The sequence below is a fragment of the Xenia sp. Carnegie-2017 genome, unplaced genomic scaffold, assembly GCF_021976095.1.
Source record: "Xenia sp. Carnegie-2017 unplaced genomic scaffold, XeniaSp_v1 HiC_scaffold_1, whole genome shotgun sequence".
Taxonomy (NCBI): Eukaryota; Metazoa; Cnidaria; class Anthozoa; order Malacalcyonacea; family Xeniidae; genus Xenia; species Xenia sp. Carnegie-2017.
In genome coordinates, this window is record NW_025813402.1 from 1,354,720 (window position 1) to 1,380,728 (window position 26,009).

The 26,009-nt window shown below is 36.8% G+C and overlaps 2 protein-coding genes and 1 long non-coding RNA gene across 5 annotated transcripts; 2 read left to right on the forward strand and 1 right to left on the reverse strand.

Annotated features, from left to right (window-relative positions):
* Positions 1-977: 977 nt before the first annotated feature.
* On the forward strand, positions 978-17,032 carry LOC124433703. Of its 3 annotated transcripts, none has more exons than XM_046983523.1 (5): positions 978-1,654; positions 11,467-11,780; positions 12,495-12,709; positions 12,919-13,226; positions 13,440-17,032. In XM_046983523.1, exons 1-5 carry the CDS (start codon positions 1,253-1,255, stop codon positions 14,226-14,228), a joined length of 2,028 nt encoding a protein of 675 aa, XP_046839479.1. In that variant the 5' UTR covers positions 978-1,252; the 3' UTR covers positions 14,229-17,032. The 3 variants fall into 3 exon arrangements, with proteins under 3 accessions (XP_046839479.1, XP_046839627.1, XP_046839547.1); XM_046983671.1 differs by lacking the exon at positions 978-1,654 and adding an exon at positions 5,606-6,023; XM_046983591.1 differs by lacking the exon at positions 978-1,654 and adding an exon at positions 9,825-10,064.
* On the reverse strand, positions 10,326-11,524 carry LOC124433993. Its single transcript, XR_006944687.1, has 2 exons — positions 11,424-11,524; positions 10,326-10,987 (listed from the first exon to the last, which is right to left on the reverse strand). It is a non-coding gene; the product is annotated as an uncharacterized LOC124433993 (long non-coding RNA).
* A 1,441-nt stretch (positions 17,033-18,473) lies between the features above and the next one.
* Positions 18,474-25,957, forward strand: LOC124445063 (acetyl-coenzyme A synthetase, cytoplasmic-like). Its single transcript, XM_046995776.1, is given in 19 exon segments — positions 18,474-18,981; positions 19,145-19,236; positions 19,340-19,443; positions 19,576-19,648; positions 19,717-19,792; positions 20,119-20,221; positions 20,414-20,529; positions 20,916-20,990; positions 21,066-21,177; positions 21,243-21,376; positions 22,306-22,438; positions 22,522-22,578; positions 22,658-22,738; positions 23,251-23,359; positions 23,430-23,508; positions 23,510-23,534; positions 25,029-25,088; positions 25,169-25,214; positions 25,420-25,957. Coding segments are annotated over 19 exon segments (2,046 nt in total). The 5' UTR covers positions 18,474-18,619; the 3' UTR covers positions 25,629-25,957.
* Positions 25,958-26,009: the final 52 nt, after the last annotated feature.

Below are 26,009 nucleotides of genomic sequence, written 5' to 3' on the forward strand. Positions count from 1 at the left end.
TGCATAGGCGCTGACGTGGCTGGCATTTCCGTTTAACAACAGCACTGTCGTCAACGTCAACGCGTAAACACTAATTGATATTTTTGTTGATTATTTCTGGTGAATTCACGCATATTCTACGAAGATTTCGGCAAAGTGAATATAAACCGTTACGTAAACCTTATGCAACTGTAAACCAATATGACCATTATTAAATCTATTTATACTAAAATGTTTTACTTCGTTTTACAACAAGTCAATCAATCCTTTTTTTCCCATGTTGGGCATATTCCTTCGTATCAAGATAAGCAAAATTATGCAAACAAAATTAAGCCGCACTTCATTGCGCGCCTGTAAATTGAATACATGCTAGCAAAGTAAAGCTTGCATTGTGTCCTATGATAAAAGAAGAGAAATAACACCGAATTATGGACTTTGAACCTACGGAGTTCTTTATTACATTAAAAACCGCTTGCGAAAGCTGTGTGGCCTGATGTTTACTCCGGGTAATTCGAGTATTTTGATGAGAAACGTTTACAAAAACATTCAAGGATTATAATTTTTATTTCGATGGGGGAGTAATGGGGTGTAGCGAGGGTGTGCTTTTTGAAAAATGTAAAAACGCAATACGATTACACAACGACTTCATAAGAAACCAAAAATTTATACATGTTTCATTAGTGAGGCAGCTATGAAAATGACAAAAACGATTTTACTTGATTTAAAACATAATCAACACTGTGTGTTTGCAAGTATCGTTTGACACCAATAATTCAAAGAAAATTTAAAGGCAATGTTGCACGAATTGCATCAATACGTGGCATTCTCACTGAAGATTCACCGCTTCCGACAATCACAATAAAGATTCACCGCTCCTCATCGGATCTTTGCTTTGCCTTTGATGACAAACGCTTGTTATATACGGTCGGGGTCCTCCTATACCGCACACGCGTTGGTCACGTGGTCATTCGCCGTGGTATGTATATGGTGTAGAATAGTTGAGCACGTGTGAAGCTGTGCATGCCGGGACAGGAGGGCCCCAGTCGCAGGAAGCTTTGCAATCTTAGAATTCAATCAATCGTTGAATATGGTTAGTGGGTAGAGTTGATCGATTTTCAGAAACATCGTTCTCTCCCTTATTTATTTTCCCCGATGAATGGTGGGAGATTGTGTTTGTTTAATGAAAACGTTTCTGCTGTAGTACGAAGATTTCATTTGTAAATTGAAAAGGCGACTGATACTGGCAAAATTACAACGCGAACTCTCCTGTGTCATGCAATCGAGTGAAGTTGCTTGTACGTCGCGAAATGAATTTCAATATTCGAAGGCCAGTGAAGCTATGGCCTGCGAACCTGTGATACAAAATGTTTGGAGTACAAACCACTGCGAGGATAAATCGGAGCCTTCGAGCGTTCAAAACAATGCGAGCGATGGAGAGGCGAATTTCTCGTTTACTTATGAGAGACCGACAATGTTAAGTTCTAGTGGCTCGCGACTCGCAAATACCGACGGTGGCAAAATATCTTACATTCATATTGCTCCCAAACTTGACGGAAGAAGGCTATCTTACTCGGGTTCTATGTCGGAAAACACCGAAAGTTCTCCCTCCAATTCGCCCGAAAGCTCGGGCGTTACGAGCAGTCAAATTTACGGAGATAGTTCAAGCCCAAACAAGGTAGGATTCTCTATAAAAACATGTTTGTTTACAGGTAGCTTTTACTGAAGCAACTTTCATTGTTTACGCTACAACTTTTGTTCATTTTACGGGAAATTTTTAAACATATCCATGTAGGTTGATAATGCGCTGCCGCATAAGTTTAGTAAGGTTCTGTATTTCGTGAAAGCTTTGCTAATAGGAATAGTTGAGAATTCCACAGTGCGACGCTTAGCATAATTGTAATACTTCTTTCTCTCGTTTTCCTAATCTTAAATAACATGCGTAGCCATGTTTTGCTTTCTTCAAGCGAGCGCTATCTGTGAATGTACGTATGTAGCATCTCCTTGTTTGGATGGATACTCCTTTCTTGGCAAGATTTTGTTCGTGAAATTTTTTGCATAAAACCAGCTGTTTAACTACAAAATGGTATTCTTGAATTAAGTAGATTCGGTTTCGCACGAACGTTCCAAAGACCTCAAGCGTTGTGTCTGTGCCCTGGTAGTTTTAAACTCCATACAAAATAAAGCAAAACTTTAGGTTTTTGAAGGATTAAGAAAACCGCAGGCACTACAAAGCACAATATTCGCAGATATTCAAGGAAAGTTTTCGGGCTTAAGTGTTTTGTATAATGCCCGCACAGGTATCGAGATGTATGTAAAAAGCATTCTCTACTTAATTCGCTGATTTCTCTAAGTAAGGAATTTGAAATTTTGAGAACACGCATTCCTAAGAGCGATTATGAATTTTTTGAAATAATTTGACAGCGTTTTCAATTAGGCTACTTAAATATTTATGCTGCCTTTGTTGAAAAGCAGGTATATTGTGGCATAAGGAACAAGTCAAGGGTTTTTTATATCATCTGGCGTTCAGCTTGAGGTTTGACAAGTTTCTCGGATTTCATGGAAGGGTCGGCTTCTTTGTGATGGCCATGAGGTTGCCCTTGCCCAATTTTTCCTGTCTGTCTGCTTTTCCTTGTCATGTGAAGATATTTCACTTCGGTTTCGTGTTTTGCCTGCTGTCGCAAGCACTAAGGAATCCTGTGATGTTCATTTGCTAAGCATTCATGTGAAACATGCTTTGTTGCTTCCTGCTAAAAAATTTCCATTCATGACATCTATGTTTTCATAGATTCAATTTAACTTTCTGGCTGTGAGAATTCACTGTTTCCTTTATTGACTTAGCTGTCGGGGAAATTGATGGATTAATTCTCAACCTGTTCTGCTTCATGGGACATTCCAAATATATTTCTGGGCATTCTACGAATGTCATCACCATGCACATAGGAGCTCTTTCCTTTTCCCTTTTGTAGAGATGTTTGTGGTTTGTTTAGTCTGAAATCTTATCAACCCAAAATCTATAGAGTTTGATCTGACTTGATTATTAAGGTTTTTGTGATTCCTATACTTAGTAAATTAGCAAGCATCGTCATTTCCGTAAGTCATTGTTAAGATACATATTTTAGAAAGACTATTCATTCACTCATCCATCCCGGAAATTTTTTAATATAGCAACAGTTGATAATCATATGGCCCTAAAGGTCACAGAAGTGTTATTTTATTCAATATTTTGACCTAATATGGTCGGAGCATATTTCTTATGAATAGACCTTTGTGTTGATTTGCATGAGTGATTGCCAACAGGTCATCTTTTGATTGCCATTGTGAAAAAATCCCTAATAAAAAGTTCCTCTGGTATATTCTGGTGGTTTATTGCTATTTATATCACTTTTTTTCTTGCGTTTTTTTTTGGCACACAAATTGAAATTGTGCCATTGAAACAAATTTAGGAAATACACATTGTTTATGAGAAGGGAAGATCCCTTCTCATAAATATTTCACAAACTAATGTGTTTTTTTCCGATATTTAAGTCAAGAATCTGCTTTATGTCGGTTCTATGGTATATTTTACATTGCTATTCTTAGAAGCTACAAAATTCCCTTTCAGTAATTGCTTCTTTGTGGAATATTTGTCTTTTATCTTTCAAAACAGACCATGGGCCCGAATGTTTCTCATTAACTATATTGTTGTTCTTCCTAAATGTCTCAGAATGTTGGTCATTATCGGGAAATCTTGACACTTTAGCAACATGAGACAGGAATATTGAAATTCATCTTGTCATATCCTGTTCATTTTCACCGAAATCCATCAAACCTGCTGTTTCTGCTACATTACACCACTGGTCTTATATCAATTCCATAAATTCTTCCTTTCTTTAAGAAAGAGCATATCTTTTCGAATGTTGAGTGAGTGTGTGTTTTGGCATTAATCAACACTTGTATGTGTGTTTGGTTTTAAATCATATGAACATCAGATTCTTTATTATTAATTTACATTCCATTTTCTTTGTGAGTCTTTTGAATTATTTTATTGTTTGCCCATAAAAGAATTTGAACTGTTTCGATTCATAGGATTGCGATGATAATTTTGACCTTGTTTTCATCGAGAATGTCATCAAAACTCAAAATGTCCTTAATTGAAATACATACCTAGGATGTGAGTTACTTGAACACGTTCATATTTCAAACTAAAACTTTCATAGGTAATTGTCCTTTGACCCTTAAAGGCAAAACTACCAAGCTGGCTTTTAATATAATATTGTTAGCAAAACTACAGCATTATGTGTGATGTTGTTGATAAATGCGCTACGTGAAAACTCACTATTCTTAGATTTATCAGTAGAAACTATGTCAGACATTATGCAGACATTCGGCATTTCCGATAATTTAATTAATTCATGTTGTCTAGCAAGGAATTCTTGTATAGTGCATACATTAGTATTATTTATATTGTATGACATCACTGCATACATTGCTCTCATGTTTTGCCCGGGTATTTCCCGTGTCGGCTGACACTGTTGTATGATACATGTCCAAGCTTGACTGCGGCTTGTGTACAAAATGGATACAAGCCGGGAGATTCCCTGGTCGGCTGACTAATTAGCAAATCACACAAGCCGCTTTTAATCTCCTTCCTTGCAAATATTTGTATTCTCTGTTGTATTATCCAGATTACTTATTTATAAAAATGTACTTAGGTTTGCAAAATTGTTATTCTTACGTATATTTTAAACTCTTTAGTATGTCTGCTCAGGGCAATACTGTGTATAATGTGTGAGTTGTATGAGTTGATTGTTTCATGTAAAATAATGCCAACCGGCCGGCTAAGTTATGTATATGTGTGATGATCTGCAGATGTTGTTTCATTTGACTCTTGTTGGGTTCTTGAATGCCGGTGAGCAGCTGTGCCACTTAAGCCACAGAACAATGTGAGATTATCAAGTGCCGGCAGACAGTTGGTGCCGACATTGAGAGTTCTTGGAATTAAAAAATTCCTGTAAACCATTTATGGTTTGAAGGTTAATTTCAGGCTTTTATTTGGGTGTATGGCAGTACATATTTCATGGCCGAATGTAGGGAATGCTATTTTCTTTTCATTTGGACTATTCGTCATATATATATGTGGCTTATTGGACATCAAATATTAACAACCACCTGCATAGGTTATAATATATGCATGGATTAAAAAATGAGGCATCTAACATATTTTTCATGTTTAAATACATTTCAACTCATAGTTATGTAGAAGTCTTAAGACCTTGAAAGGCAATAGTTTAATGACCAAGAAAACAAGATTCTGGTTTAAGTTGAACAGGATTAAGATGCTAGCTGGCTAGGAGGTACTGGAAATTTACTTAGCTAGCTACTGGAAATTTACTAATGCGTTAATGAAGATGTAGAAAGATCTAGAAATATGTGTTTGGATAAAGATTTTGAAGTAGATGATATATTATACTATTGTCATTAGGGAATTTCAATGAATAATTTAGCAAATATTTTTTTTGTGTGGAATCTTTAAGTATGGTATTCTCCAGATAGTGTTTGGATATTTAGCATAATGAAATGGTCAGGATATTTTTAATTATAATATTTCAATAATTTACTGACTTGGGAGAATTTATTTTTAGTGATGAGCCAATTGTTTTGTGGAGCATGGTGCTCACTTGCCATTAGGTATTCTGATATTTTGAACACTGACATACTTGAATTAAAAATGTTTTGAGTAATGTTTTAGTAATGTTTCAAGTAAAGGGTTTTAGGTAATTCTATATATTTCTAAAAAAGTCACGTGGAACTTGGATTTCTTGACCTTGACTGGCCAAACCCAACATTTATATTCGCTTATGGCTTTACGGCGAAATTTCACGAAATAATTTGCATAAATTGAGGACAATGGTCTTTCTCGGACTTTGTCACTTTGCTTTCATCAGTTTCATATTTGGAATGCAGAGGAGTTGTCCAAATTCTACCGAGAAGTTAAGTTCTGTTCGTATGGTTAAATTCCTGCCACTTTCAAAGGATATTTTTGTCAATGTTCAAAGATGGTTCTAGTACGTATTGTTTATGATTATTGTCTTCTTAATAGCTTCGTGTTCTTGAGCGTTAAAAGCTTTTGGTAGTTTAGATCAATGTCGGTTTGTGAATTATTTACCGTCGGAATTATGTAAACCAAGATAACGCTTTTATTGTGTCGGATGTGTGTAAAAAGGATAAAAATTATTCAAACTACTTACTAAGTGATAAGCTACCGTTTTTGTTTGTTTTTTATTGACGCACGAGGAAGGGAAGATGGGTTTTTTTTATGGTTTTCACGGGAATTGCTTTAGCTTGGAGTGATGAATGAAAATCGCATGATGACAAAGCGTGGGGCTATTTTAAAATAGATAAAATTTCAATATTCTCCATGTGAGAATCGGATTCAACATCATGTATAAACCACACGCTCACGGCTCAGAGATTTTCACACTTCTTTTCTATTTAACCATCATGTGAGTTTATAACAACATTTATCGATAGGAAAGTTAGTCTTTGCCTTTAAGCACTAAGAATTCTCCTTTAAACATGTAATTATTACAATGCAGTAGATAAATGTAGAAAGCTATTATCAATATACTATGGCAAATTACTTCTCATAAAATGACGTTAAAGAGGGCAAAAATAGCTAAGAATTATCAGTATGCTTTAAAAGCCTCATTCACTGCATAAAGAACCTTAGATGTCCATCGCGTGGCATTATCGAAGCTTGCCAAACACTTTAATGCCGTTTTACGTCAGAAACACAGTTGGAGTGGCTGTTTATACATAATTTAATGTTGTTTGTCAGATGTTTGTGAATAATTCGCCTACTTCAGCGTTTATTATTACGTATAGCAAAACTGACGCGCTATTTTTTACTTCTTATGTATATTGTATTTTTGAAGTAAATTTCGGTTTTCCATGTATGTTTATAGCAAATATCGTCAAAGCAAGTTGTCCGCATTCCAGTCAAATATTTAACGTTGAGCTGCATTGAAATTTATCAGAAAAGAATTCTTAGTCTTTATGCATGTATTAATTGTTGGCGAGTTTTCAATTTTTTCACAGCTTCCTTCGCGATCGTTTTGGAAAGATATCATACAACGTTGGAACTTCCGAGTCCCGACATGCATATTTGTGATTGACGTATTTATGGCTTAAGTTCTTTGAAAGACTTTTGAGAAAAGGAGAGTTGATTCACACCGCGTTCATCAGGCCTTTCCTTCCTTAGAAATAATCGACTTATAATCGACTCGCAGGGGAGCGATAACGCCATCTCTTTGGCGAAGCTGTTTTAAACCGACTGTCTGTGAATGATTAAGAATTTTTGAAGAAAGTAAGAATTATGACGCGCGAAGAAGAGTATTAAGAGAAAATACAGAAAATATAGTTTCTTTTTGAAATGTGTTTACGGAAGCGGCTTAAATTATTCATCTCGCGTTTGAATTCTTTGACGCAGCAATAAAATATAGCAATTCACGAACCTAGCTACCGGATGTGTTGATGCCTGTCCAAAAATTTCAAGTATCTCATGTTTTTGTTATAAAACATGAAAGAGCAATTGAATCATTGCCGCATGCAAGGCTACATGCGTTAAAATAAACTTGCTTTTTATCTCACAGGCCTACGACCACGTAAATTTTGGTCATTTTGTTCGATGAGTCAAAGATTATTTGCCTTTCGACTCCAGATATCTTGATTAGTATAAAGGATTTTGTTGAGTTTATCGACAATTAGCATTGAAGTATTCCTTAATATTTTCTCATTTGCAGAGTCTTTGAGTTTTTTTTTTCATTTTAATTATATACCAAAACATTTTTAATCTTAACGCTATATTTGGCACGTTTGAAGATAGGATCTGCACATACAAATATCATGTTTCTGCTAGAATTTTGTATTCGCTGCCCGGAAAGGTTTTTAATTACAATATTGTATCCATTTGTATCAAATTTCTTTTTAAACTTGTAGCTAACTTGCGTGTTTGAATAATTGTCGAGTTCTTTTGTATGGTGCGATACAAATATTTACAGGATTGAGGATTAAATTGGTATTTCATTATGTTTACGAACACATTTGATTGTTTTTTTTTGCTATTTTTGCTATCTGTATTTGTTTGTCTTCTATGGCGACACCACATGATAACCATTATAATTGTCCAATGGGCTTGTTAGGACGCATTTTAGCGAACTATAATATAGAAATTCTTTCAGTATCAAAAAATATTCCCCTTTAAAACGGTATTTTAACTCTTTCTTGGGAAGTTCTTAAAATGTTGATATTCCCTCATTCATTCTAGTGATTTCACAAATGGATTTAGCAATTGATTTGATCGAGTTTTCCATTAATTAATAACACACAATATAAGCGTTTACATGTCAAAAGTTTTTACGCCCAAGGCTCAGAATTATATTTGTCTTGTTTCTGCTGGCTGTCGTATCTCAATCATCATCATAAGGTATGCATAGCGCAAATAAACACCAGCTGTCAAGTCATGTGCTTTAGAATTTTTACAATGAGCAGATGGTCATCCGGGGACTCTATTGTTTCTGTATCACGTGGTTTGTACTGGTTGTCTTTGTTCCATCGTTACCTGTCGGCATTAGCGATGGGCTTCGGCATTCCGTTGTCAATCATTGATAAAACTTTTTTTTCTTTTGAGCGTTGGTATTGTCTCAATATAAGTTCCAAATAGTCGATAGCTGTCCTGAATTTGCTAAAACACGGCATCGAAGATAAAGGAATTTAATGTTTGTAACAGTCTTAGACTTTGATTTCACCGACTTCAAGAGCTTTGATTACGCATACAAATTTTAACTGTATTTATGGAATCATGCATGAAAGATAACTTCGCGTCTCGCTGTGAAATGTAAAGTTATACATTTTAACGTTTGGACATTAAAGTGCTGCCGGTTATTTTAAACAACCTTCTATATATTTTGTGTCACTTATGATTGAGATAAGAACCTACACTGCCATATACCAGTTGAATGCTGAACTGACAGAACTACAAAATCAACTGTGGACTATGATGATATAATAAAACACAGTTCTAGTTTCTTTCATAAATTAATATCATAGATAATAACATCACGTTGTTGTAATGTACTCATGTATAGTAACAAGATAATCATTGTCTTCAATGTTCTACCAACTAAACTACAAGATCAACTGTGGACTCTGATGATATTTTAAAACACAGTTCTAGTTTCTTTCATATCTTAATATCATAGATAATAACATCACGTTGTTGTAATGTACTCATGTATAGTAACAAGATAATCATTGTCTTCAATGTTCTACCAACTAAACTACAAGATCAACTGTGAACTATGATGATGTTTTCAAAACACAGTTTCTTTCATATGCTAATATCGTTACTTTTTTAAGTTCTATCATCTACCAACTGAAATAGCGTTACAAGAATGTAGACGATAATCGACTTTCTAGAATATGAAAGAGACATTTGTTTCTTTTCATCACGAGGCGTTTCTTTTATTTCAGATGCGTTAATTTGATAAGAATATTTTATTCTCAAATGCCACGGCTCGAAAGGTCATGTAAAAGCGACATTTTTGCGGTCAGCCTGCGGTTTTTCATATTTTAATTATCGTTACACTGCCTCTCAAGTCTTGTCTGCCTAGAACGCGATGCTTTTCGTGCAAACGAGATTAAAATAAACACCAGAAAACAAAGTCCATTTCTCAAGATAATTTTTTCTTGGCATTTCGTGACGATTACGTTGGCACCTCGCCATTTTTCTTTGCACCATGCAAGAAAGTCGAGTTTGCACAGTTAACGGAAATCCTAAATTATAAAAATGGCAATGAAAAGAATTCTGTTTGTGAAGGCAAAATTTTATCATCCATTTCGTGATCGAAATTTGAAATTAATTACGCTATATAATGCAAAGCTTTAATTAATAAAGCATCGAGCATAACGACAGGGGGGTGGTGGCAAAGTGTATCCTACTGCTACTCCTAGAACTATCGAGCACTTTCGTCCATGGATATGTTGTGACGGTCTAAAGACTTGTAGCTATGTATTATAGGCTGGAATATGGATCGCGCAATAAATATGTAAGTCTTCAATCTTTGAGTAACGTGTATGGATTCCTTTTGCCGGCATTTTCTTACAAATTGTTGCTGCAAGGCGATGTGCCTTCGGATCTATGTGACAACGTTCGTCACATCAGGGGGCTCTTTCATCAGATTTGAAAATGCCAATGTTGTGCATAGATGAAATTGTTTTTTAGAAAAAAGCACGCGCTTTTACTTTAAGCCATCTTCATCGAGAAATCTGTTGTCGTAGCAATAGAAATGATGTAATTTACAGCGATATGAACATCTTTATGTTTTTATTTGTGTATATACCTAACTCCTAGGACTGCCTCCCTCTCTTACTTTGTTTATACATTCGACTATAAATATACGCTAAAGAATGTCTTTCGTATTTCCTCTTTCTTTTCTCGTGCGTAACATACGCTCACTTGCTCGTAATGAGGAAATTCTGCTCCTCTCCAATTACCTCTATAAATTATATTTAAGCTGATTTAGTCGCACAAAAATAATCGTTAATATAACATCGCTATGTGGTATTTTCATTGTGCTATAAACATCATCTTTATTCTAATGTTTATTTGAAAACAGACGGAGAAATTCTGTCAATGATTAGTCCTAATTGTTCAAGATATTCCAATGAAATAGCCGAAATTCTTGACTGTTAAACGGCGCTTGTGTGTTATATTTCTGGCCTTATATTGTATACTTGTCGCCTCTTGGAAAATATCACAATTTCTGCTTACGAGAAGCAAACGCCTTGCGAAACGACGGCTCTTCAAACTATCTTATTTCATATCAGCTTCAATCACGTTGACGAAAGAAGAAATTTTACTATTTTGCCTGCTCTTCGTTTCTTTTCAATGTAAAGTCGCGATTGTTTTAGGCGGCGAGCTGTATTGCAAACAAAACCCGAGGATTTTACGAGAACTCGTCATGTTTACCTAAATGAATGAAAATCGTGTTGACAAAAGCAGTATCCTGTGTTAATTATCAGTCGTTATGCTTATCAAAAATGCTTGCATCAAGGATGTAATTTTTCTATAAATGAACTAGATAGATTTTTGAAGTCTGCCGTGAGATAAAATCAGTACTTTTGACATATTAAGGCGTTCACGTCTGCATATTTAAGAGCTGGGTCTTAAACAAACGTCTTCGTCTTTATTGAATCGTCTCTACGGTCTGTGTTGTTTAACGGCGGATAGCTTTAGGTTGTATTAAAGGAACGATTGAAAAGAAATCGAGCTCAAGTTACATATGTAGAATAGGAATAAATTCAAACGAACAAACTCAATTATCTCTAAATCGCATAAGTTATTTCTCATGGGCCTTAATTGCTGATTTTGTCCAATCTTTGGTTATTATCCTTTGTAAACGTACTTTCAAGATTTGCTGAAGTTTGTCAAATCTCGTGGTCTTTTAGAATGAAGTGAAAAACGAAGTTTATGTTCCCTCCGGTAAGAACATCATCAACGATAGTCCGTGGCCTCCGGATTTTGAGCCCACAGTGAAAGAAATGCGGCGTAAACTGTACGAATTTGGTAACAAGAGAGAAGGGGTGGACGAACCGCCACGCGAGGAAATGAGAAAATTACGTCAGTATTATGCAGTAAAGTTTCGCAGCTGGTTGAAAGATGGGAATCGCGATATGAGTCAATTGTTATGTCATTATTACGCTGTTGCTAAGATGAGTAATCGTTGTTGGGAGAGAGCCGTCTCCATTATGGAAAAATATCGGTAATTTATTCAATCCCATCATGCTTTGTGTCTGTGCAGGAGGGTGGGAACACCCTGAGATTTTTTGCTTTGATTTTAATGGTAGCATATTTTGTAGCGATCCTTGTCATGTAAAATTTCAAAACATCATTGTTCATTTCTTTAGAAATATTTTATTTTTACACAGTGGGTTTATGTGGTATTTTTACACAGTGGGTTTATGGTATTTTTACACAGTGGGTTTACATGGTATTTTTAGACAGGAGGATTTGTAGGTTGGCTAAATTAACCACCGTATTTCATAAAAATCGACTTTCAAAGATGTCTTCTCCCTGCTGGTCAATGCCCATATGCATATTACCCCCTCCTTCCCTCCTTGATCATTGCCCATGTTCATACTACCCCCTCCTTTCATCCTTGATCATTGCCCATATTCACATCCTTCCTCCTGATCATTGCCCATATGCATATACCCTCCTTCCTCCTTGATCATTGCCTATATCCATACTACCCCTCCTCCTCTGATCAGTGCCCATTCATATTACCCTCCCCTTTGATCAATGTATCCATATTTATCCTTTGCCCATTCCCCTCCTTTGATTTCCCTACCTCCTTTTCCATATTCATTTCCCCTCCTCCCTTGATGCCCATCACATTTCCCCCTTCTGATCATATCCATACCCTCCTTCCCTCCCTGATCCCATATCCATATTATCCCACATCTATATTTCACAGACTTGGTTTGTTGAAAGATATGAGTAAAGGATTACCAGTAAAGCAGAGCATATTTCAATTTGTCGATCGTGGTAACGAGGATTACACCTATGACATCATGTGTAAAGTTGAACGGGGGGAGGTGAGTCTACAGGAAGCGAAACAAAAATATCGAATGATTCTTGATAAACGAAAGGCCAAGATAAACACGGCAAAACGATTGTCGACAATCGAAGGTACGTTTACGTTAATGTTTACCTGAACGTTGCTGTCGTTTAAGCAGCTACTGAAGAAATTCTACCCTTATATCAGGGGGCTGTCTAAATATCCTTTCAAAAACAATTCTACTAACATTTTAAGCAATTTCCAAGTTATATTCTACAGTCCCTCCCCCCCCCCTTCTTCCATTTGTATTTTTTTTCAATATTTTTATGTTTTGTTCAAGCTATGAATACGGACCAAGACTTAGACACTTCACGACGATCATCGATGGATTACGAACAGCGGCCGAGGTCTGTCGTCAACGGAAGTTATCACATGGAACAAAACGGTCGGGGGGGAGATGAGTATGTGGATCACCGGCCTTTAGATCCCGGGAATATTGATCATTTCTCTCAGTCGCCCAAGCAACCAGTTATAAAACAGGAAAATCGTGACGATTCTGACGTCATGAAGTGCTCGGAGATCCGAACTGTGAACGGAGTTGTGAAACAATATAATGGCTTGAAGTATCCAGAATATGAAAGAAATAAGGTGAGATAAGTTATTTTTGAAAGAAATTTTTCTAATGGATTGTGTTGTATATAATGTTGCATTGATGGCAGATGTAGATCGTCCAGTGAAAAATTGTTCGCTGAAGATTCCTGTCTAGATATGCTGTGCGTTTCCAAACAAGGAACTGTACATCATGACGTCACTCTATGACGTCATGCTTGTCGAGTTAAATTGACGTCATATCCTGTTTAGATGGGTGATCGTGAATACGAGATGGACAAACTGAAGCGTCGATTACGTGATGTTGAAGATGAACGTGATGGTATGGAGAAGAAATGGCTTGATCAGGTCCAGAATCAGACAAAAGAAAAATATCTTATAGCTGATCTTCAGAAGGAAGTACTGCTTTGGAAAGGGAAGTTTAAGAATCTACTGGACCGTATACAGAGTCTGGAGTGTGATGCAAGACGCGATTTCGATTACTCTTGTCGACGAAGCTCTCTCGGTGATATCCCTAACGAGTTCATTAGTCCCACCGAGCGTTCGCCACGCGACAACCGCCAAATCATCGATGCTCCATCTCGTATTGTTCGCGTCCCAGTCACATGTAGCGTGCCTGTTGTTGCACGTGAACGCGGCATCCCGCCACAATTGTACCGTCCCGATTCCACAATTATCTACGGTTATCCCTCTCACGCTGTCCGTCACCCGGCTCTAATGCCTAACGGAATCCCCTCTCAGATCTCCCCAGATTATTATGAACCGCGACGTGAGGTTGCCATGGGGAGGAGCTCGACCGAGGAATCACGTGAGCATTTCTCCATGGCAACGTCAGACGAAGCTGATGATAAGGAAATAGAAGTCGATGTTGAGGGCAAACATGAGAAGCATGTTGACGATCATGAGGAAAGCGTCATGAGTAAAAGGTTAGTAATGCCTGGTGTCAGCACCAAAGCAAAAATTGTTGTGCGCAAGCGCAGTGATCCAAGTCGTTATGAGACTGTTACCATCAACAATAAGCGCAAACGACTCAGTCGGTAGGCGTTTGTTGTTCTTCACCGACCGCTCAAACTTTTGTTTTGAAAATTTTCGCGTTTGAGGCATCAGTTTTTATCTTCTCTCGTTAGTTTTGATAAATGTGAGCAAATAGTTAGGGCATTAACGATGGAATTATTCACATCTTTATGGCTTCCCCAGCTCTTCATTCACATTCATCAAAACATGACGTACTTGAATCAATATCTAATGTCAGCGGTGCGGCATGGTGGGCGCATGTTGCGTGAAACGCCAAAACGTGTTGTATCGCCGTAATCGAGTAACATCGTGAAAGTGGACGCGGTTTTTAAGTTAAGGGAGCATTTGGTATATGACTAAATGCATTTGCTTTCACAGTTAATGCCTTCGGAAGGCGCTTTTGGCAAATTCGTAGTTTTTCTCTCGTATGGTTTTGTAAGAAAAATCATGAAAATACAAAAGAACTGTGTGATGAAAAAAACTCGCTTTGTTATGGCTTGAATTATTGGCCGAACTTTCTCAAATGTCGCTCGAATATGGTGGGTTGGCTTTCTGTACTTTTTATTGCTTTTCCTTTGCGACTTCATAAAATATTGATCTATGGTTCCTGTTTTCTAACGTTGGTGCATCATATGCTTTCGACTTCAATTTCCGGTTTCTAACATCCGGGAATTTGTTATTCTGTAACAAATTCCCGTACTTCCTCGTTCAATTTCCGCGATGTTAGACTGGAATATTGATAAGTGTTCTGCTCTTTTACTGAATATTTTTGTATTATGACGCAGCAAGCAAGGACGTGTGTTCTGGAGTTGGGTTAAACCTCCTCGACGTCTGATGGAATTGGGAATTGCAGGAAATTTTTTGTAATACTGATAAAATTTTCGAAAGTATGACGAGCAACTAAAATTGTTCTCTTCAAATTATTTTCACTGGAATTAATCATCCATCTTGATGTCTTTGAAGACTATTTAGCAATCCATAATTGTACCTTTATGTTCCTTCGATCCTCTCCTATCAGATTGCCGCGGAGGTCTGACCATTGAACTAAAGTACATGGAACGCTACCTGTACTAGAAAAAGCTTGATGATAATTTTTTGAAGCCAAATCTTACACGCGAGATTACACCCAGACACGCGAGATTTACACCCAGACACGCGTGTGTAATTCAGTCAATTTTCACTCCGCGAGAGAATCTCGAAACACTAAACACGCGTGTCTGGGTGTAAATCATGGTGTAAGATCTGGCTTCAACTATTTGCTTCACGTAGCGCTCCATGTATTTGAGTTCAGTGGGTCTAACTCGACACAAACGACGTCACTCACTGTAAAATAGTTTAGTTTAATTTCCACTAGGTTTGTTTAAGGAATGTAGTTATGGGTTTTGTCTATTGACAGAAATCTTTTGCGTTTAGCAAAGATTTCAAGACATCACCAAAGCATGGCGGAAGTCTTGGGGTTGTTGTGAGTTATACGTCATGTAACAACTGTCAAAGTTGAAAATAATGTCGCCATTTTAAATGTTTTTATCTTATTTCAAATGAATGCTAAAATGAAATTCTCTACGCAAATGAATGACTTTGATGATCGTAGTTCTACAATTTCGTAATCGTATCATTGGCACATCTGTTTGACATTGACATTGTCCTCAACACAGAATCCTACTTTGGTGATGTTTTATATAATTTATTGTATTCGTATGTATTAAGAAACAATGTATTTGTCTCTCGTTGCTGTATACTGTAGATGTTTAATGATTTTACAAAAGCTGGAGGGTTTTGAACGCTAATTGGGGATGGTTGTGATCTTTTGGGATAAAATAGAATCATGTTGCTTGGTACTTGTTGATCGTAAAACCGATCTGAAGGTTTTATGTTTTCATTGAAAACATTCGTCAGATCGCTCTTACAAACGGCTTGCAAAAGCAACACACGGTTTGTCAGCATTATGCTGTTTTTTTATTTTCCACCCATTGTCCAAATATCGCTTTTTCATTCGTTGATTTCGTTTCTATTCAGCCAATCGGAGCTCTTCATTTTTTGCAATCACACTGTTTGATTTGACGTTTCTTGACTTGTGTTTCGAAAGGGCTGTTGATTTACATAGGTTTGAAAATGATTGCAACTGTGAATGCTGTCTGTTTTGATAAATTGGTTGAAAAATTCACCCTTAATGTTTTATGCGAGGTGTTAAACGTAATTCATATATCCAATCTAAAGGCGCATTTCATGAAAGAAAATTTCTCGCAAAAAGCTTAAGCTAAGAAATACAGATTTCTAATGTACGTTTTGCCGACTTGTTTCGCTTTGTCACATTTGCACATTCTCCATTCTGTATTTTTTTGAAAGAAATTTTCTTTTATCGATTTAAGTTTTGAAACACCTAATGTAATTGTAAAATTGAATATCTTATCGTGTACTTGATTCACCGTTCTTGAATATATTATTGCCACTGTTGCAAGCGTTTCTTACAATGTCGTTTTCCTGCAATGCTAGCTCAGTAATGTTGAGTTTTTATTGCCTGAAAAACGTCAAATTTGCGAATGTTTAGTGCACTTTCTTGAATTAAAGCCTCGTTAAAGAGAATGACGGATTCCTCCTTCCAGACTATTCTCCAACGCGAGGTTTTTTCAAGAAGATATTTACCTATCATATTAAATTGGAATAAATAGGACGAAGTAGTTTTTAATAGGTTTGCAAGAGTATTTAGAAAAAGACTTTGTTCTTTAACCTACGGTAAAAAAAAAACACTATCCCAAATACTGCATGTCTGCGAGTACTTGTAACTCCCGTTTCATTTCTCCAGCTAATGATTAAAAATAATTTTTACACAATCTTGGTTTTGTGTTGTTGTCAAGTCATTATAGTGTTTAGTAAAAGTTTGTATATTGTGGGGATCTTTGGTGATAAACAGGTATACTCGGCAAGCATTTGAAATAAGGACGATGTTGCTCTTATATACTTTCATGCTCTTCAAAGTCTTGCATTAATTCTATGTCGAGTCGATTTGAGTGAAAAAGCTTATCGGCAAGTTATTGCACTTGTTTTCCTAAAAATGAAACCAATTTTAGCGAATTTATTCAATCGTTTGAAAAATGACAACGGCATGCAAGAAAGCAGTCCTGATTTTTGTTTGTAAATGTTATAGTTCAGTTGGTAGAACATTGAAGATAATGATTATCTTGTTACTATACCTGAGTACATCTCAACAACGTGATGTTATTATCTATGATATTAATTTATGAAAGAAACTAGAACTGTGTTTTAAAATATCATCATAGTTCACAGTTGATCTTGTAGTTTAGTTGGTAGAACATTGAAGACAATGATTATCTTGTTACTGTAATGAGTACATCACAACAACGTGATGTTATTATCTATGATATTAAGATATCAAGAAACTAGAACTGTGTTTTGAAATATCATCATAGTCCACAGTTGATTTTGTAGTTTAGTTGGTAGAACATTGAAGACAATGATTATCTTGTTACTGTACCTGAGTACATCACAACAACGTGATGTTATTGTCTATGATATTAAGATATGAAAGAAACTAGAACTGTGTTTTGAAATATCATCATAGTCCACAGTTGATTTTGTAGTTTAGTTGGTAGAACATTGAAGACAATGATTATCTTGTTACTATACCTGAGTACATCACAACAACGTGATGTTATTATCTATGATATTAAGATATGAAAGAAACTAGAACTGTGTTTTGAAATATCATCATAGTCCACAGTTGATTTTGTAGTTTAGTTGGTAGAACATTGAAGACAATGATTATCTTGTTACTATACCTGAGTACATCACAACAACGTGATGTTATTATCTATGATATTAAGATATGAAAGAAACTAGAACTGTGTTTTGAAATATCATCATAGTTCACAGTTGATCTTGTAGTTTAGTTGGTAGAACATTGAAGACAATGATTATCTTGTTACTATACCTGAGTACATCACAACAACGTGATGTTATTATCTATGATATTAAGATATGAAAGAAACTAGAACTGTGTTTTGAAATATCATCATAGTCCACAGTTGATCTTGTAGTTTAGTTGGTAGAACATTGAAGACAATGATTATCTTGTTACTATACCTGAGTACATCACAACAACGTGATATTTTGAAAGGACTTTCATGCAACGAATTGATTGTAAAATCTGTCCAAATCAATCCCAGCTTAAGTTGAAATCGCATGGATTTGGATTGTGAAGTCATTCGAATCAAGGATCCAAGTTAATCCGACAACACGTTGAGTTTATTCGTGGATTAAATAAAATCAAAAGCCGTTGATCTACTTCATGCAAATCTAATCCACGGATGTAATAAATTCAGAAATCCACTTACTCAATCCAAGTCAGTTAACTCGCGAGAGTACGAAGTCTATCATTCAGTATCACCCAAAGCCGAAAGATGGAGAATGTTCATAAACATCAATTGTCCGATTGTGTATTATTTGAACACAGCAACAAAGAACTCCATGGCTTGTTCTATCCTAGCAATGACATTAGAAATGTAGCTCACATCTCCACCATGCAGCAGTACAAGGAATTGTACACGCTTTCCGTTGAAAATCCGGAGAAATTTTGGAGCGAGATCGCAGAGCAATTTTATTGGCAAAAGTCGGCCGAGAATTTTCTTTCTTTTAACTTTAACGTGGACAACGGACCTATCTTTGTGAAGTGGATGCAGGGAGCAAGAACTAACATATGCTACAACGTTCTCGACTGCATTATCCAAAAGAAAAATGCGGAAAATACCATTGCGTTTTATTGGTAATTAATGAAATTTTTTTTAATAAGTCACGATTCATTCACGAGTGACGAATACTTTGATGCAAAATGTTTGATAATCTGAATGCATTTGAATACACTCGTATTTAAACATTTCTTGAGTGTACTTAACATCTATGTATTTATTGTTTTCGTACAATTCAAGGGAAGGAAATTATCCAGGAGATTGTAAACAAATTACGTATGGAGAGTTGCTTCGTGAGGTTTGCAAGTTCGCGAACGTTCTCAAATCAGAAGGTTTGGTTTCTATATTGAATGTTTAACCAATATGGGTAGATTTGTTTGGATTTGCAGTATAGAGGAGTGACTAATTCAGGATATTTGGATTTTCCATATTCAGGAGTGAAGAAGGGTGATAGAGTTGCCATTTACTTACCAATGATTCTTGAGTTGGTTATATCAATGTTGGCTTGTGCAAGGATTGGAGCAGTGCACTCCATTGTGGTAATGTATCATTTGTTCATTATGTTGCAGTGGCCAAGTCAGGCCTCCATCTTTAAATTGCATATTTAATATATCAAATTAACCAGTTTTTATTGCTTTTTCCAAGCCTTTTCTCTATCTATCTCGCTTTAGTTTGCCGGATTCTCATCAAATTCATTGGGAGATCGCCTTGTGGACTGCAGTTGCTCATTATTGATAACAGCAGGCATGTTCTTTTTTCTCTCTTCATCCATAAACCAATCACATATCTTGATTACCTTCCTTTGTGTTAAGATGGGTATTATCGAGGAACAAAGTTGATCGGTCTGAAATCAATTGCTGATGAAGCCATTGTGAGAAGTAAAAAAATGTTAGTTGTTTCGTGGCTTTCTTGAGGATATTCATAATGTAACATGAGGGTAACACATGAGAAACACATGAGTAAAGCATGGGCAGCACATGAGTAACACATGGGTGACATGGGTAACACATGGGTGACACATGGGTGACACATGAGTAACACATGAATAAGGCATTAGTAAAACATGGGCAGCACATGAGTAACACATGGGTGACACATGAGTAACACATGAGTAAGTCATGAGTAAAACATGGGTAGCACATGAGTAACACATGGGTGACACATGAGTAGTACAACAAATTGCTCTCCCTCATACAGTTGCTTTTTCCTTTTAGGGGGCATTCTGTGCCTTTGTGTATTGTTGTGCGGCATTTGGGTACAACTGGAGAAAATGGGGTCATGGGTCGACCAGTTCCTGAACGACCCTCTAATATTCAGGTTATAACCAACAAAGTCATATCAACCATGAGTACCTTCAATCTTCAATTCATTCATTTCTCCTGCTGGATCTATCTTTATGTTTAATGCATCAACCAAACATTTAATCCACCCATTAAATCGAAAAAATTGCATTGCAAACTGTATTTTGCCCTGTATTTTTGCCTGCAACTCGAATCTGATTTCGTGTAGATAAATTGGAACAACAGCGTTGATGTATGGTGGCATGATGTTATGTCTAAAGCACAAGAAATATGTGATCCTGAATGGATGGAGGCTGAAGATCCATTGTTTATGCTATACACAAGGTTACTACTGATGTTTGTTTTCTCAACTATCCTCATATGTACCTTCATGCATCCTAATGCATGTTGTGGATATCGAGTGGGAGGGTGATAATCCTCGGCTTTTGTGAAATATGTGTGAAAATTTTTGGTCCATAAACTGCAAGAAAATGAAAGAAGTCGGTCTAGCTAAAATTGTGGGATTTTCTACCAAATTTAAACAGTAACGAAGACAGTCCATTTTTTACTCCTGCATTGCAAATATTTTTGTGTCCAATCACCGCAAAAACATCAAATGGAATTAATTTCCTGAAGAAATCGATAATTTTATTCAACAATTTGTAGAAGCCTCATTTTTGTGGGTAGGAAGTTGTCCCTGTTCGTTGTTTAATTTATCATATTTTTTGCAGCGGTTCGACTGGTAAGCCTAAAGGTGTTCTTCACACAACTGCTGGCTACATGTTATACACTGCTACGACCTTCAAGTAAGTCACGACCAAGTTCTCTACAATTGAAGGAAAATGTCTGATGATCTTATCTTCATAACACCAACATTTTAGGTACGACTTTGACTATCATGACAACGAGGTATGTACAGCTGATATTGGTTGGATTACTGGTCATAGCTACATTACATATGGGCCTCTTGCAAATGGTGCTACGAGTGTTATGGTAAGTGTTGATCTAACATTTAACTGGACTGTTGATGATCTCGTGTTTATAATATAAATGTTCAGTTCGAAGGTGTTCCAACGTATCCAGATGCCAGTAGAATGTGGGCCATCTGTGAAAAATACAAAGTTTCAAAGTTTTATACCGCTCCGACTGCTATAAGGTCATTGATGAGATTTGGGAAAGAGCCTGTTACAAAGTAAGGATACTGTCGTCAACCATAGAGAAGTGTATGTTTTACTGTCATCAACCATAGAGAAGTGTATGTTATACTGTCATCAACCATAGAGAAGTGTATGTTATACTGTCATCAACCATAGAGAAGTGTATGTTATACTGTCATCAACCATAGAGAAGTGTATGTCATACTGTCATCAACCATAGAGAAATGTATGTTTTACTGTCATCAACCATAGAGAAGTGTATGTTATACTGTCATCAACCATAGAGAAGTGTATGTTATACTGTCATCAACCATAGAGAAGTGTATGTTATACTGTCATCAACCATAGAGAAGTGTATGTTATACTGTCATCAACCATAGAGAAGTGTATGTTTTACTGTCATCAACCATAGAAGTGTTTGTTATACTGTCATCAACCATAGAGAAGTGTATGTTATACTGTCATCACCATAGAGAAGTGTATGTTATACTGTCATCAAACATAGAGAAGTGTATGTTATACTGTCATCACCATAGAGAAGTGTATGTTATACTGTCATCAACCATAGAGAAGTGTATGTTTTACTGTCATTAACCATAGAGAAATGTATGTTTTACTGTCATCAACCATAGAGAAGTGTTTGTTATACTGTCATCAACCATAGAGAAGTGTATGTTATACTGTCATCACCATAGAGAAGTGTATGTTATACTGTCATCAAACATAGAAGTGTATGTTATACTGTCATCACCATAGAGAAGTGTATGTTATACTGTCATCAACCATAGAGAAGTGTATGTTGTACTGTCATTAGCCATAGAGAAGTGTATTTTATGTAACTAAAGGAAAGATTTGGTTGCCCTAAAAAACAATGGCAAATACGCTGTTCAAAGTAATAATTATGTATTTTTTGTGCTAGCAAAAATTTTTGATCTCTCAATTTTCTTATTTTCGTTTCCTTCAGACATGATCTTAAAAGTTTGAAAGTTCTGGGTACCGTCGGTGAACCCATCAACCCGGAAGCTTGGCTCTGGTATCGTGACGTAGTCGGTGGTGGATCGTGTTCTGTCGTAGACACATACTGGCAGACTGAAACGGTATTTCGAAAGGAGATTTTGTGATTTGGATCCTTAGAACGAAATAACCAAGTTTTTCCAACCATTGTAATTTTATGCTTAAGGGCGGACACGTGATCACTTCCCTTCCTGGAGCCACTCCCATGAAGCCCGGCTCAGCTGTAAGTTGCACGTTTCATTCATAATTTTTGTTCGTTTTCTTGTATTTCAATAAAATATACGCCTCTCTCCTCTCCCCAGGCCTTTCCGTTCTTTGGTGTTGTGCCTGCTTTAGTTGACCAAGATGGGAAAGAAGTTGATGGTCCTGGTAAAGGTGTTTTGGTAGGCGGACCTTATTAAATATACACTACGTTGTTAAACATTCAGTTTATATTAAGATCAGTGCAAGCAAGAGACCAAACGTCGACGGCTCTTGCAAACGTCTCCGAGGTTTGCATAAGCCAGTGCAAACAAGAAAAACATCTTTTATTTCTTTTGCACAATAACAATAATGCGAAGCAGACAAATTTAAAACAAAATTTTATAATTTTTCCGGTAGCATGTAGCCATGATGGATTTGCAAATCTCTTTAAGTGACTTAATGGATTGTGCTCAGATCGGTTTGCGCAGGCTTGCGTCAACTCAGCTATTGACCAATCGGCGAACTTGATCGGTTCGCGCAGGCTTACGTCAACTCAGCTATTGACCAATCAGCGAACTTGATCGCTTCGCGCAGGCTTACGTCAATTCAGCTATTGACCAATCAGCGAACTTGATCGCTTCGCGCAGGCTTACGTCAACTCAGCTATTGACCAATCAGTGAACTTGTTATATTGTTTGTATTTTCCATGCAGGTGTTTAAACAACCTTGGCCTGGAATGATGAGAACTGTATATGGCGATCACGATCGATTTGAGAGTGTATATTTTAAGAAATTTCCTGGTTATTATTACACAGGAGATGGTGAGTTTTCTTCAAAATTACTCTCTCTTATCCATTCTTGTACCTGAACGATCTTTCGTCTTTGCGATAGAATGCAAACGCGACGCTGATGGATATTATTGGATAGTAGGGCGAGTAGATGACTGCATAAACGAGTCGGACATTGAAAGTTGAACGGAGCCCGGAGGCTGCCGTTGTAAGTATTTACTATTTGACATTGCTTTCACATCCCCCCCTGAATTTATACCAACTTTACTCTAGTCAGGAGGGACTGTCAGTGTGGATGTTTCCTCACAGTCCCCCCTGAATTTATACGAACTTTACTCTAGTCAGGAGGGACTGTCAGTGCGGATGTTTCCTTACAGTCCCCCCTGAATTTATACCAACTTTACTCTAGTCAGGAGGGACTGTCGGTGTGGATGTTTCCTCACAGTCCCCCCTGAATTTATACCAACTTTACTCTAGTCAGGAGGGACTGTCGGTGTGGATGTTTCCTCACAGTCCCCCCTGAATTTATACCAACTTTACTCTAGTCAGGAGGGACTGTCAGTGTGGATGTTTCCTCACAGTCCCCCCTGAATTTATACCAACTTTACTCTAGTCAGGAGGGACTGTCAGTGTGGATGTTTCCTCACAGTCCCCCCTGAATTTATACCAACTTTACTCTAGTCAGGAGGGACTGTCAGTGTGGATGTTTCCTCACAGTCCCCCCTGAATTTATACCAACTTTACTCTAGTCAGGAGGGACTGTCGGTGTGGATGTTTCCTCACAGTCCCCCCTCAATTTATACCAACTTTACTCTAGTCAGGAGGGACTGTCGGTGTGGATGTTTTCCTCACAGTCCCCCCCTGAATTTATACCAACTTTACTCTAGTCAGGAGGGACTGTCAGTGCGGATGTTTCCTCACAGTCCCCCCTGAATTTATACCAACTTTACTCTAGTCAGGAGGGACTGTCGGTGTGGATGTTTCCTCACAGTCCCCCCTGAATTTATACCAACTTTACTCTAGTCAGGAGGGACTGTCAGTGTGGATGTTTCCTCTATCTTTTTTACTTATTACGTTATGTAATGAGTTTTTCCGTAAAGCAGGGTTTAAAATAGCGGACGAAAACGACCGATCGAAAATGCTTTTTCATTGACCAAATTTTGCCACGTTTTCAAATCTTACCCAAAAACGACCACATTAAGGCGATACATGTTAACATATGGATCGCCAGAACGTTATATACCAGAGTCTTTAGGGTGAAAAATATATCTTTTGTGTTTTGTCCAAGTTGTGTTTCCTAGTGACAGGTCAAAAACCGAATTTGTCCGAGCTAAGATAAAGCTGACGCGTCCTCTTGACCGAAAACATTTCGGTCGACATTTTGAGCCCGAGCCCAAAGCTTTATTTGGTCTGTAAATTTATGCGGAGATTTGTAAACATTTCGACAGACGCCTCGTACAAATTGCTGCATAAATTAAACTGATCTCAACTGGTTTTACATCATCAATATGCACGTCAATTATCTTATCTCTATGTTCTCTAGCATCGTCGTAATATTTATTTTCAGATTTCAGTTTTTCCAATAACTAAACTTCAAATATTCATCTATCCTTTGCTTATACATACATATCCCTAGATAGCCACCTTATTGGGAGACTTATGAAATATCACACCATTTTATCTGATATTTTTGCATTTTCAGGTTGGATATCAACATTCCGTTAAAGGTGTCGGCATTTATTGTTTTACAACGTTGATGGAGGTGATTTTGTGCGATAAAATATTTGTTTGTTGTGTAGCTGTGTCTTTTTCAATGTTTAAATATCTTCATTGCACTTTTAGGGTTTTGATTTTAGTGATGAACTTGTAAAACAACTCAAGGAGAAAGGTGTGTTGTTCTTCGAGAAATCTTTGAGAAACTTTATCTTTAAGAAATCTATCTACTTGGAATTTATGTGGCTTTGCGCTAAAAGTACAAATGATTTAACCTTTTGAAAGCGTCTTTTAAACGAACGACTTTTTAGTTTCGATTTTTTTCTTCTACAAACTAAAGCAGCCACTTTCGTCTCTTCAACTCTCTTTCTGTTCTACAGTTCGTGAGAATATCGGAGCAATAGCAACACCTGACGTCATACAATACGCCCCAGGCCTCCCGAAGACTCGCTCGGGTAAAATTATTCGACGAGTTTTACGTGAATTGGCTCAAAATAATTCGTCCTTTGGCGATCAAACGACCCTTGCTGATCCAAGCGTCATTGATACTTTGATTAAATACAGACCCACCGTCATTCCTGGCCAGTAAAGGTACACATACGTACACATAGGGGATTGATTGATCTTATGGGATTATAGGGGACACTAATATGATATTATGATATGATATTAAGCACCAAACTTGCACCACAACATAGACAAAACCATAGAATTCAATTCGCGATATTCAACACACATATATATACAATACAGAGAGCACTTCTCTATAGTACAAATTTTTTGATGATTTTGCGAGTTTGGAAATACTCGCATGAGAAAACAATTTTCAAAAAGTAATATTCTAATTGAATGAAAAACAAACAAATGTTAGTTTTCAATTTTTTCATTATAAATGTTCTTTTAAACTCCGAAAAAGAATTCTGGATGGAAAATTAATTATTGCACGTCGACGGGCGACGTAAACTTGTAT